The sequence below is a fragment of the Mytilus trossulus genome, chromosome 8 (genome assembly GCF_036588685.1).
Source record: "Mytilus trossulus isolate FHL-02 chromosome 8, PNRI_Mtr1.1.1.hap1, whole genome shotgun sequence".
NCBI lineage: Eukaryota > Metazoa > Mollusca > Bivalvia > Mytilida > Mytilidae > Mytilus > Mytilus trossulus.
In genome coordinates this window covers 39,240,548-39,254,648 of record NC_086380.1, presented here as the reverse complement: position 1 = coordinate 39,254,648, position 14,101 = coordinate 39,240,548, and the positions used below count along the sequence as shown (strand labels likewise).

At 32.1% G+C, this 14,101-nt stretch overlaps 1 protein-coding gene across 1 annotated transcript; it reads left to right on the top strand.

Annotated features, from left to right (window-relative positions):
* The first annotated feature begins 9,010 nt into the window (after positions 1-9,010).
* On the top strand, positions 9,011-10,473 carry LOC134727652 (uncharacterized). The gene is made up of 3 exons (XM_063592034.1): positions 9,011-9,090; positions 9,590-9,759; positions 10,300-10,473. Exons 1-3 carry the CDS (start codon positions 9,051-9,053, stop codon positions 10,471-10,473), a joined length of 384 nt encoding a protein of 127 aa, XP_063448104.1. The 5' UTR covers positions 9,011-9,050.
* Positions 10,474-14,101: the final 3,628 nt, after the last annotated feature.

Sequence of the window (14,101 nt, the reverse complement as noted above, 5' to 3'; positions counted from 1 at the left end):
GAACATAAATGTAGCTATGGTTCAAGAAGAGGAGGACGTGTATAAAGACGCGCAGGAATATGTACAACCACAAGAATATGTAGAACACGGTTAAGGTGTCCCGGGAGACATGGAATATGAGTTGGTGGAGGAAATAGGGGAAATGGTATGAAACTGGTTCCACAGAAAGACTTTTTATTTTGAACATTTAAATTAATTAATTTTGTAAAATTTTTATTCATGTATTGTGTATTTCATCTTTTAATTTATATTGGCTTGTACAGACCATTTACTAGTATTGGTATTTGTAATGGTATAGAATGGGGGAGTGTGGCCGTGGAGCTTTGTTTCCAAACCTTAATTGTGCAATGTCATGGGACTTTCAACCTGGTTAATTCAAAAATATAGTATTTAAACTTGGGAAAAGTTCTTGAACTTTAAATATTGATGTTTCCTTATAAATTTGTAATTAAGTAACTTTTAAATCCCAAACTGTTATATTTTCCTTGAATTTAGCCATGCTTTGATTTAGAGGAGTTCCGAAAATTATTATCTCTCAAGATTTTTTAATAAGCTGATGTCGGAGATCTTTCTCTCTGCGTTTTTCTAAATCGAGTCATAACAATTTGTTAATAGTAAATTTCCTTGGTCTAACTTATTTGTTGATATTTCTTATTGGGTTTGTGAATTAAAATATAGCTTCTATAATTATAACTTAATAAGGCCCATATATTCTTAATATCATTGCTTTTTATGCAAAAGCCACTCGTCTGTAACAGACTCTTAAGGTAGGTGCCTATTGAATTAGGACTGTTTTATACTAGCCAGCGTTAGTCTTCCGACTATTAGGAGCTTGGATTATGCGTTAGTTACGACTTACAATTTTGGCTTGTTGTATTACAAAACTTTGGCAAAACTTTTCAAACTGTTAAGCCTCCACGTCTGGTTTATCACTTCCCAAAATTGCTACTATATATTACTTTATTGTCGAAAATATATTTCTGAATACATAAATAATTAAGACATTCTCAATTATCAGTCTCATTCCGTTTAATAGCACAACATTCATTGATACTAGTATAGCACCTCTTACTAGTAGACAAAATATCAGAATAGACAGTGGGTTAATTGTCTATAGGTATGCAGATGTATCATATCAAACTTCATTAGTAGATATTTAAACAAATCCTGAAACATCTCGTACATCGACTTTTCCCCTTAAGAAGTCAAAGGCAAAAGAAGTTTACTTGTTTCAAACAGGGGCAGATGATTGGAAATGTGACCAATATCTGTGGATAAATAATGGGGACAAATAGTCTCCTTTGGTAATGATGTTCTATTTTTTTATAATTTTTTTTTACAGAATACGATTACCAGGAACAACAGACTATAGAAAAGGTAGAAAAATACCAGTTGGTTCTTTACAGTTTAAGAAAACTGCATATAGTTTCAAAAGTAGCGAAAGCTTTTAAATGGTGTACTGTCAGAAAGATGAAACAGTACGTTCCAGTTAGCCATGGGAAAAGTAAAAAGTCACATTCACCATTGAATACGCGCACTGCTCCTTCTGTACTTGAAAAAAAGAACATGACATAAAGTCAGGGAAACAACTGTCAAGGAGGTTTACAGGGAAACATTTCAAATGGTTCAATTTCTGGTAAACACTAAGGAGTGTTTAATGCTAGAAATGTAAAACAAGGAGAGAACCTAGTAGGGAAATTTAATGAGTAAGAAAGACTGAGCAAAGACGATGAATATCCTTTTGCTCTTGGCATATCACATTTATGGACTCATCTATGAGTTGACAGTTTTCCCTGATCTAAGTTCAATCATTGCTTTACCAGAAATATTTCTATGGTTAATCAGTTATTTCATGTTAATAAGGAGACGATATTCCATTTGTTTTTTTTCCATGGTACAATCTTTAAGTTTGGAGACTTTTATGTTTCACCACTAGTATTCAGAAATATAATTTCGAAGATTGACTTATAATCCCTGTAGCTGTCTTGATACACGATAGAAAGAAAAGGAAGACACATGCACATGGCTTTGAATTCGTAGCATCGTCACTTCCAAAATGAAACAAAACCTCAGGCCCTTTCGTAACTGATAGGGAGGTTGGTCTTGTGCTTGATACCAGAAAGAACTTCCCATCTTGTGATGTTCTTGTGTGCTAGAATCATTTGATAAAATATTTAAAATTTAATCTTCAACAAACGGGAGCTGATCAAACAAAAACAGCCCTGTACATTTAAAGGACCTCTTAAGCAGAGTATATATATAATATTAAAAGATGATTTTTATCAGAAAGTGGTCAATCCAGAAGTTGTGTACTTCAAGAAGATGGAAAAGGACATTCTGACTCATAGTGGCAGATTGGCAATTAGAAAAAATACCCAAAATACCCACTTTCTGGTATAACAAATAATGCCTGTGAAATCATGAATACAGTTATAAAACGGCTCAATTAATATAGAGAGTGGCCGGTTGACTGCTTCGTGCTTAGCTTGTTTTACTTGTAAAATTTTTATATCAATGAGGTACAAAGGAGTCAAGCTTACATTGGTAACAACACATTATGAACCCATTTTAAACATGCTTCTACACCATTGCTTTCGAAGAGAAACTTAAAAGAAAAATGAAAAAAGTCTGGTAGAAAAAAAAACAAGACCCAATGATGGTGAAATAGAGATACTACCAGCTCCAGATCCTGAGGAGGCACGATTGATTGAGTGTCCCATGGAACATCAGTCTCCAAAACAAACCATCAAACTTTAAGATATTAGCCAAGTTGAAAAAAACAGCCAAGTTGAAAAAACAGCCAAATCAAATACACCTTCAACACAGAAGACTGTATTAACACCAAAATCTACTAAGAGATTGAGGTTTGCTGATAATAGTGAGTCAATGTCATCAGATACTTGTTACTGATAGTCCATCCCCAGTAAAGAAAGCAAAACTTATTATAATCAGGCATATTCCAACTGCATGCATTAATGGTCTCCATTCAGACCATACGCAAATTCTAGAAAGTAATGAATGTTTATTTTCAGAAATTATAAATGACTGTTGCACCAATATTTCAAGACAATTTCCGAACGTATCCGGATTTCATCCAATAAGACTTTTATCTGTCTTTGATGATGATACCAAGTCTTGGTCAGAAAATTTGATAGCTTTGCAGAAAACTGTACTGTACGCCATAGTGGCAAATCCAACTGGGTCACATCATTTCAATCAGTGAATGACAAGTGCATCTAGGTTCTGGTTAGCTTCAATAAGACTTTCACTCTTACACCATCTCTTGACATTCAGCTAGCTGCGATTTATAGTCACGGCAAAAAGCACATTTCAATTAAACTCCCTGAGAAGAAACAGCAACCAAATGGTTATGATTGTGGGGTTTACTCAATAACAAACTAGCTTGCATTTTGCTTTACTGGATGTACATTTAATTTAAAACAAAAAACAGCTTTTGAACCAACTAGTGTGCGAGACCGTTTGATTAAATGTCTACAATTATGACACTTTTCAAAATTACTTCAATCACTTAATTCTTGTGCTGACTCAGTCAAGATAAACACTAGAAACAATGAATGTAGCTGTGTTTGTGGTAAGCCTGATATATTGGAAAATATATTTGGATGTGAATGCAAACAAGGAAGGACGTGTCACTTAGCTTGCATCAAGTGTGTTCACCAGAGTTGTTCAAATGTTTTTAGGGGACTGGCTCTGTGATGGACACCATTCAACTATCTTTTTTGCTATTGTTAAACTAAATTAAATATGTGTTTGGATTTATATTGTTCATCTCATCATGAATACATGTTTTTATCTTATATGAACCTTTAAACGTGTTTTATTGAATTCAAATGTTAACAGTGTTATTTTTTGTCAGTTGTGCTGTTTTCAATTTTTATAGTGCTGAATGAAATTTGTAAATGAACCACACTTATGATTTTTTTGTAATAAAGATGTTATTTTGAAATAAAATATACATGGATCCCTCTTGAAATTCCCTCTACCACCTGGGTTTCAGAGGGCATACTAATTCTAGCAGACGGATTGGGTTGGCGAATATTTTGTTGCCGCAAAAAAAAAAACCCAAGATGTTAACACTTGTGTCGAACAGTTGAACATTTTTTGTATATGTATAGCGTAAATCAGTACAGTCAACTTCTTTTTTGAAGAAAACGTTTTTTTCTATAAAGTTTATATTTGCATAACATACGTTTATTGATCTCGCAGATTTCTTAGTTTCATGAAAAAATATTATATAACAAACAAAAAATATTACCTCTTTTGTCGACCAGTTGAATATATATGTCATCTATGTACATGATTTATTAGCGTACATCGGCGAATATGAATTCCGTCCGGTCAAATTTATGTTTAAACCGGAAGGTGTAAATTTGATGTTTGAATGACAATTGTCATGTCAAAAAACAATTTGTAAAGCATAAAAAATAACGGACATATATTCTGTTGCTTTCTGCCATTTTGTCCAATATGAAAGTCATGGGATCAAATAAACCAATGAGAATAAACAATACTATTTGCTTCGTAAAATTGGACGATTAATGTATGGAACGCAAATATTACATTAATGAAACGTACAAGAAGATATAATAAAAAATAGCAATGAGATATTTGATACACTTTATGCACGTACCTTAAAGGATTATTCGATAAACATTATATTTTTTTTCATTCGCCTAATTTATAAGAAATGTAATTTAACTTCTTATATCATCCTCGTCGTTTTCTCTGTTACACGGGTGAAACAAGGGAAATAATCATGTCACTAAACTTCTTCCAACGATTGTATGTCATAAATTCTGTGAACAAATTTGATTTTTATTGTTAACAGGAGAAAACAAACAAACAAGGAAGAAAGTCAACAATGAAAATTGTGAAGAAAAGAAAAAGGGTGACCAAATGTATTATTGGGAATCGGAGGATAAAAGTCCTTTCTGTGAGAAAGGATTTTCTCTTTCTTAAGGGACAAGATTGACTTTTGCATAAACATTTATTAAATACATAGGTAGAAAATATAGTTATAAAGTAATATGAAATATACGTATATAAATATTTAAAGCAGGTATTGAACTTTTCACATACTACTTCAAATTACCTGACACGTGTGTAAATACTTTTGTCTTCTTATCATTCTTCTAAAAGAATATATATCTCATGTGCCAAGTCTGGACTGTATGTGTAGTCATTATTTGCGCCGCACACATTGATGTTTTGTGACATACGTTCATTTATCTGAAACATGTAATTATAAATGTTTATTCAATAAGTCATCGGTTTGATTGAAGGCACATGATCTTAAAGTCACTACAGGGGCAGATGTTTCTGTTACCATAAAAGCAGCATGTGGTACTGTTTATTCTTATAGTAACGAACAGGGTTCCATTCCGAAACCTTCTATTGAGGTATATTTAATTTCTTAAGATTAGCACTGAATTACATACTATTTCACTAGTGAATGGTAAAGAAGTATTAAGTAAAAAATATGTCTCAATCATATCATCATGTTCTATTTTACTAAGTTGCAAGTTGATTGATCTTTGATTTCCTCAAAACTGCATTGAAAAAAAACAAATAAAACTGGAACATTAGAAAAACAAATGGAAGAAATACCGGATCGATTGATCAAATAGCCGAATAAATTACGCCGGAACCGTTATTATAAGCATAAATGATTTAGTACTCATTGAAATAATTATACTTTTATTAAAATTCTAACATTTTGTAATGGTTGTTTATTTTCAGTTTTATTAGTTTCATGTCTTGTTTTTTTTTTACTTTTTTGTTTATTAATAATGTTTTGTTAAGTTTGTTTTAATTATTTTTGTTCTGGAATTTAGCTGTTGTTACATGTACCCAGCAGACTACTACATCAGGCCAGGCATCATCATCATTCTCACCCAAATGCAATACAAGATTAGAGACATCAAGTGATGCTAACAACAATTTAGTATTGTCAGCAGAAGAGCAAGACAAAAAAGGATACACAAACATACGATAGCTTCATCCGACGGAAAACAAGCACCGATGGAAAAGTTTGTTGGGAGGGGAGGCCTGATAAGAAGGCTTTGTGGATAGGGTGCTAGATACCCAAAAAAAAACACAACAACAACAAAGCATTTTTAACATATTCTTAATGCATAAATTGAATAAATGGAAACTAAATAATTTTATATTTTATGGTTCAATAAATTGAAAATAAATAACAGCAATCATGTTTTAATGTTAATCTTCAAGATTTTATCTTCTCATTTACAACAGTAAACTTGGGCTGTTTCCAGTAAAAACAAAAGTACATAACTTGATATTAGTTTTAGGATATACTATCACACAACCCATATGCATGAAACTGAAAAAGGAATGCCAAATTGTAAGTTAAGGTCAAGGTAAAATATGTCGCAAACTTGTTTTATTCAGTGCATATCGCCTACAAATAAAATGCATACTTTTGTTTCTGTAAAACTCAAAACACCCGACCTAATATACATACCCTCATCACAAAAAGAAAGCATGCCTCGATCTGTCAAGAGTAGTAATATTTAAGATAAAATTTGTAAATGCGAGTTAGTTTATGAATAAAGAAAGGTTTTGATCAACTTTCATACTTCTGAGTTATGAACCATTTTTTGTAAAAATTTTACTTTTAAACTAAGTGGACTCATGGCTTAAGGTTTATGACCCCTTCTGTAGCCATTTTAGTACGATTTTTTCAAACATGAAATGTATCAAAACTACAGATATAATAAATATTAGAGACAGACCATTTTGTACATATACTAGGGGAAAAATTAATGGAAAGAATTATAATTTAATATTTCATTGCATTTAAAAGAAAAGGGCAAATAAATCAAGATTTTTATAGAAAATCCACAGCCTTTAAAACAGACCTGTTTGTAATATAATTTGAAACATAGATTACTACCTTGCTTTTCTATGATGTGCTAGTGATTATTCTATACAAATAGTTCTAACCAACCTGCTAATACCTCGTGCTGAGTCACTAAAGACGAGCGCACCCTAAAAGGTGTACTTGATTTGATCCATATTTTTATTTGTTTCAACAAATAACTTCTTTAATAAACTTTGTTGTACTGAAATCAATGCTAGCACTGCATGTAACAATCATATAACTGTCAGTCATCCAATGCTAATATGATATTACAAGGATAAAGGCTGTGAATTTTCCACATGTTTAGCATTGAATCAATACTGCTGGGACAAATGTTAGCCTCTAGTGCCTTCTTCCAATCCTCAATAACTTTAGGGATGGCAGTCTAACACACTTTTTCGGATTTTAAAGCAGACAATAGGGGGTTAAAATGTCTTTAATTAAAATACAGCTAGTTCGTAAACAAATCTCGTTCGTACAATTTGTAGCGACGACCGTAGTAAGGGAGATAATTCATTTTAATTTTTTTTACCATATTCCCAACAGGTTATCAAAAAGGTGCTTGTAAGTACGGCGTTAAACGCAGTATTCTGGCTTTGTTAAAACATCACAGTGATCAAGTCTTGTAGACCCTTTGTGAAAGCATGTGTAACCCCCTTTTTTCAGCCATGAGTCAAAGGTAAAAGACGTGACCGTTTCTGAAGCAAGGAAATTTGATTAATTATCCAAAATATGATGAATACACACTGTTGTTTGTTTTTTTCTGTTATATTTTGAAGTCTTTTAACTTCGGTAAGAGTTGTTGATACGTTGCTTCCCGTTCTCTATATGAAAAGTGATAAAATATATTCGATGGGCAAAATGGGTTTCAAAGCATGTGGTAAGCAAAGGTAGATAATTTTGTTACTTCCTGTTTTTAATTCTTGTTTTGATATTTTTTTCATATTTTGAGTCTGTTAAACGCTATTAAACTATTGTATTTTAATAGATATATATCCTGCCGTATCCAACAAGCATGGTCTCTGCTTTTAAAACTATCATTCTCATTTTTTTTTGTCGAGAATTTGAGCAGGGAAATTTGGGTTTGAATTTTTTTCGTTATGTTTTCACTTTCAATCTACTCAATCGTGCCATTCATTCATTGACTGTCAACATAATATTACGACTTGTTATTTTGATGCCATGCTCCAATCTCTGGTTGTTTTCATGAATAATTGATAAAGTATACCCAATAAATAATCTTGAAGTTGAAAACTTGTCATGAAAAATTAACAACATATAATGATACATGATAACATGAAGTGGTTTTATACTCGAAAATTTGTCACTGAACAGGAATTTATGATATGTGTGCTATGTTAAAAATGCAGATTGTAAGCTGAAAGTTGTTATATTTTTCATTGAGTTTTTTCAATTTTGTTGTTGTTCATTTCGATATTAAAATGTTTGTTTCTTTTTCAGTCAAAACCCAATTGAAGTTGATTCCTCACGCTCAGAGTCTGACAACGGTCGATACCCCTGTGCATCAGATCACTCCTCATCACAGAATTCCCCTTCCATTCTTAGACTGAAACCTGAATTAAAGTCATAAGAAACCTCAAATTAAAAAAAAATATGCATATGTTTTTTATAACTAAATGCCTAAAATGGATAGTTTTCATTAAACAACTTATGTACATATACTTTTTTTCTGAGGAAAATTCATTAATTTGTCCACATTTAGAAGAATTGTACTTATTTTTAATTGCTTGCTGGCAGCAAGCAATTCGCCGACATATTTCCCGTATGCATAGTGACCCGAGCGTAACCCTCCTCGTAAAAATCTGGTGACCACAATAGGCATGGATCTGTCATTGAAATAAACAAATATCTGATTATACATGTTAAACACGTGTTCAATACCCATGCTTTTTGTGATTTTTTTACTATAAGGTGACAATCGGTAAAACTCGGCTTCAAATCACGGCATTTAATGAGCAGCCATATTTGTTGAATCATGACAAACAGAGAGAGAAAAAATTTGCGATTATATGATATATTTGCGAAATTATGATAAAATCGTGCACATAGGACTAAATTTATGATGTATACATGCATTGGTTCAAGAATTGGACAAACATTATTTTTCACCACTCACTCGTTTCTTATGACTTTAAGGCATAAATTAAGAAAACTGCAACAAAAAGGTAAGAATTTCTTCAATTTATAGGTTTGAACTTAGTGATAAAGATATTTCATTTTAAATAACTTTTAAAGCTTTTTGTTAACAACTTAAAAAATCAATGTTCATATTCTCTATTAATCTATTAATGTGATAATGAAAGTAATTATGGATAAGTGTGTTAAGTGATGCATGTCAGACATTGTTTATAAAAGAAAAAAAGAGGTGGTATGATTGGCAATGAGAAAACTTGTCATATGAGACAAAATGGCACAGAAACAGCTACATGTAACTGTATGGTCTTCAACGTGACCCAAGTACAAACTGCATAGTCAGCTTTAAAACACTTCAAATAAGAAAACTGCTTGCCTTATTAATGTAAAGAGTTATGCCCCTATTTAATATAATTATATTGTATATTGCTGTCAAACCTTCATTTCTGTAAGATATTCGTATTGATAGATAAAATATGTATAATGTATAATACAGGGAACATTGGAACTCCGTTCTTTTATTTCTTTTAGTTAAACGTGGTGCTGAAACAGAAAGCGACAGTGACGGTCTTGTTTTCGACATCTCACCGTACAAGGCACCAGTGAAGAAGCCTGCAAAAAGGAAACTGCCAGTGACAACAGTAGAACAAGCTACGCTGATTACACCAGTTACTCTTGAATCCAAGGGAACTCAGACACTGGTATAAAATTATGGTTTTCTATGAATTTATATTTAATTTTCACTTATTTATATTAATGGAAAAATGTAAATGAGACAAAACTAAACGCATATTAATAAGTTTTTGATTACTGTTCTTCATTCAACATTTGCTGTGAAGCCTTCAATACTTCACAACTAACGGAAAACTGCCCGAGCCTGGAGATGAGCGATACTAAATGTATTTCTAACATTGCACTTAAGGGTGACTGTTGTTAACATAAACATCCATTACATACATTTCATACAGTATTTACTTAAGGGTTCAACTAAAACTGGATATCCATGCCCCTAAATTTTATGCACAAATGCTTCTTTAATTTTTTGGTCGAGGTAGTTTTTGATGAAGTTGAAGTCCAATCAACTTGATACTAAGTATACATGTTCCCTATGAAATAATCTTTCTAATGTTAATGCCAAATTAGAAATTGATAGTTGGATTGGGGCATTCATGTACTATGGACACATATTTGTCTACATTTTAAGCAAATCAAGAGTATTTATTTTTTCTTTTTAATTTCAGCAAATCAAGAATTTAAAGCATGTAAAAGATTTGAATACTGTTTCTGCTTTAAAGGTTCGTATAAAATATTACAGGATACAAAACTGCAAACTGAAATTGAACCTGGCCAGAAGATTACATATAATGCAGAAAAAAATTAAGAATTTCGAAAGACGATTATCTAATTTGAATTAGTCTAGAACATGACACTTGTGAAATATATCCATTCCGTTTAGAATCCTCAGACTTCTGTATTTTTATATATCATTTCACTTTTTAACAAGTAAAAATTAACACAATACTGACAAGAATGTTATACTATATGAACAAATATGGAGTTAATGCTAAAGACCTGGAGTCTGGAAATAATTTGCCGTTTATATCTAAAAGTGATATACAAAATGGTCTTGTATATGAACTTTATTGTTTCGCCAAAAATAAACCTTCGCCTACAAAAGAGGTTGCACAATACTTATGTTTGATGTCACACATTGATATGAATAGTTTACCGCTACCTGCATTTAATTCCAAACTAAATAGACTATGTAGAGATTACAAATCAAAAGGGGGTAAGGGAAGACAACTTCTTCTGGAAAATTATTTTTCAATACCAATGACTACGGCTACACAAAATGTTTCAAAAGAGGAAAAAAGTATTATTTCTGAATTGTCATCAGCACTCATGTACACAGAGTTGACAGTTGAGAAACAGGTATCAACAATATCAACTTTACGAAAAGACAATAAAGCGCTTCAAAGAAAAGCCAAGGCAGCTCAACGTAATTTTATTAAATCGAACTTAAAATTTTCATCAGTCATCAGAAAGGGGAATACAGAAGGTAAAAAGTTTTACAACTTTACAGAAAAGACCAGAAATTTGAATGTAATTAATTGTAATTTAAAATCAAAAACCAAGAGGCTTGAACGTACTATTGGAGAAAAACATAATATTGTAAAATACCTTCAAACAGAGTTGAAGGACAAAGATACCAAATTGCAGAATTACATTACTAAATTTAACTATAAGTGGATGATAAAGGAAAAAGAGGCGAAGAAATTAAAATCACAAAATAAAGATTTAATTGAAGAAAATGATTACCTTAAAAATTTACTCATTGATAATGAACCGTTAGAACTGTTTGATGAAACCTCGAATCGATATACTTATGATACTTTACAGTGTGTTATGAATATTCAAAATTTCAATGTAGCTGCTGCTTATGTAGGTCCAGTTATAGAAGCTGTTTCTTTATTATGTAAACGTAAGCCACATAGGGTTCCGTCATATTCCACATGTAACAGAATTAATGACATCAAGATTGCTGTTGCTCAAAGGCAGATGATTGATATTTCACAGAAACAAAACTTGACATTGTATTCAGACGAAACTTCGAAATTTGGAAAGTCAAATGAGGTTTTTGTTGTTAGTGATGAAGATAAGAATAACTACGTGCTTGGTCTACAGAGAAATGCAGTGCAAAGGTTCAGAAACTGTTTTAGATACTCTTAAAGAAATATTACACGACATTAATGAAATGTGTGCTGAAAAAGATATAGATGACTGTAGTGTAAGGTTTAAACTTTTAACTAACATAAAAAACACAATGTCAGACAGGGCAAGCACAGAGAAAAAATTTCAAATGCTTTTGGAAGAATACAGAACCCAAATTTTAAGACGTGTTACAGCAGATTGGGATTACTATCTGATGAGGAAAAGAATGTTGCTTCTCAGATGAACAATTTTTTTTGGCACGTTACATCTTCTGGTCAATTTTGCAGATGTTTGTGCTGAAGCATTGCAAAAATTAGAAAATTTGTACCAGGAAGAAAATCCAAAACCTGTTGAAGAGACTGATTCATTCACATTCAACAATGAGTGTGGTACCATTCGTCTATTATGAACGTCCAGTAAAGCATTTAGTAGAGGAGTGGACGAGAAGAGTGGTGTGTATAGGTCCATTTTAACATATTTACAAGACAAAGGTGACAGTAATGTGAAATTTGTACGTTTCACTCATAACCGTTTTAACATTTTTTTTCCCATTAGGACAAATAACTTATTATCATCGAGAGAATATTGCTCATTTTTTAGAATTTATTAATGGATGTACTAACAGGTTACTAACCTCAGTTTTCAATGACATTTCTGATCCGTTACTGGTTGCAGGATGCAGATCTCTTGGAATTATATCCAAAATCTTGACAGCACCATTATGGAGAGACATTGAAAACAAATCACACATTTTGTATATGAATGACAAATTAGCAGCTATAAGTGATTTTCTTAATGAAGCCAAAGATGACAGTTCAGATGTAATAAGGGGTAAATTGTTGCCTTTTCCTGAGATTTTCATGAATGAAGACGATAGGGTCATGCAAAACCTTTTCAAACCGGATGAATCAGACGGATTAACAACACAGATATTGCAGGTTCTATTTACATCTATGTTAATATTGCTTAAAAGACAAGCTGCTGACCAGCTTCCAGGAGGAAAGTATTCTTCAAAACCAGAAAACATATACAAGGACAGCCGAAGTACATTAAAGCATAACAAACTCCCTGAATTTTTCTTTGGTCAGCTAGATTTTCTACTAAAATATCGTCCAAATGCAACAGCCTTATGTAATGAGGCATACTTGCTCTATTCCCACAATAAAACAAATGACTGGCTGGACAGTTTAGATGACAAAGTAAGAGAACAATACTTGAATGACAGCAGAAGAAAAGGGAAACATATCCGGGAAAAGTTTCATGAACGGTTAAAGGAAATTGAAAGGAAAAGAGTAGAAGCAATGAAAAAAAAGGAAAAAGAGCTTGCTGAGAAGAAAATACGTGTTTTGAAGAAAAAAGAAGGTTTCACTAATGATATTCTTTATTTTGGTTTATGGCAGTCAAAAGAAGATGTGACTTTACATTTAAATGAAATACCTACTGTTACAGAGAAGAAAAAAGCTTTAAAGATAACTGAATTTTCGTAAGAACGTCTTATTGCAAAAAGCAAGTGACAAATCGTTATTTCTGTTTTCAAGAAAAAAAAAGAGCAAAAACAGTTGTGGAACTAACTAATCAACTCTGTGAACTTGTTGAAGAGTCAAAACGTGTTGAAAGCCAAGAAAGACCACATAATGGAGAAATGCCATTGTTAGTTGGGAAATATATTCAACATACATTTGAAGATGGAGTTTATAACGGAAAAGTACTTTCAGTAGTTCCCGGTTTCTACAAATGGTATAATGTAAAATATACTGATGATCCTGCGATTTATGTGTACCAGTTACAAGAGGACTACAGCAAGGGCAATCTTGAAATTGTAGTTGGACGGTATACAGATGTTTCGAAGTTCTTGTTATTGTTCATTTTATGGCAAAAAGTCAATGAAGGACTTGTCATTTTATACTAATATGGTTTGTACTAATTATTTTTTCAACCAGCTTTACTAACAAACTAACTGTATTTACTCATGTTGACAGGAAGTCAATTTGCACTGCTATTATTATTTGTTTTTGGTTGTTTTTAAATTGTTTTCTTGGTACATTAGTTGTGGCTATTCCAGAAAAAAAAATATGTATGTGGTGGGTTAAAATGCACTTTATTTCAACGACAACAGCCGCAATCTAGATAATTATTGTAATTGAGAATCGAAGAGTACGCACTGATACCCATCACCCATGTAATATTTATATAAAGTGCCTTCCCACATATATTTTATTTCTGAAATAGCCGTTTCTACATTAATTTTTTTATTATGATCATTTTTAGTCGGCGCCAAAAACGTTTGACTAGAAAAAGTTTTACTGCAAGATTTTATATTTCTTCATAGTC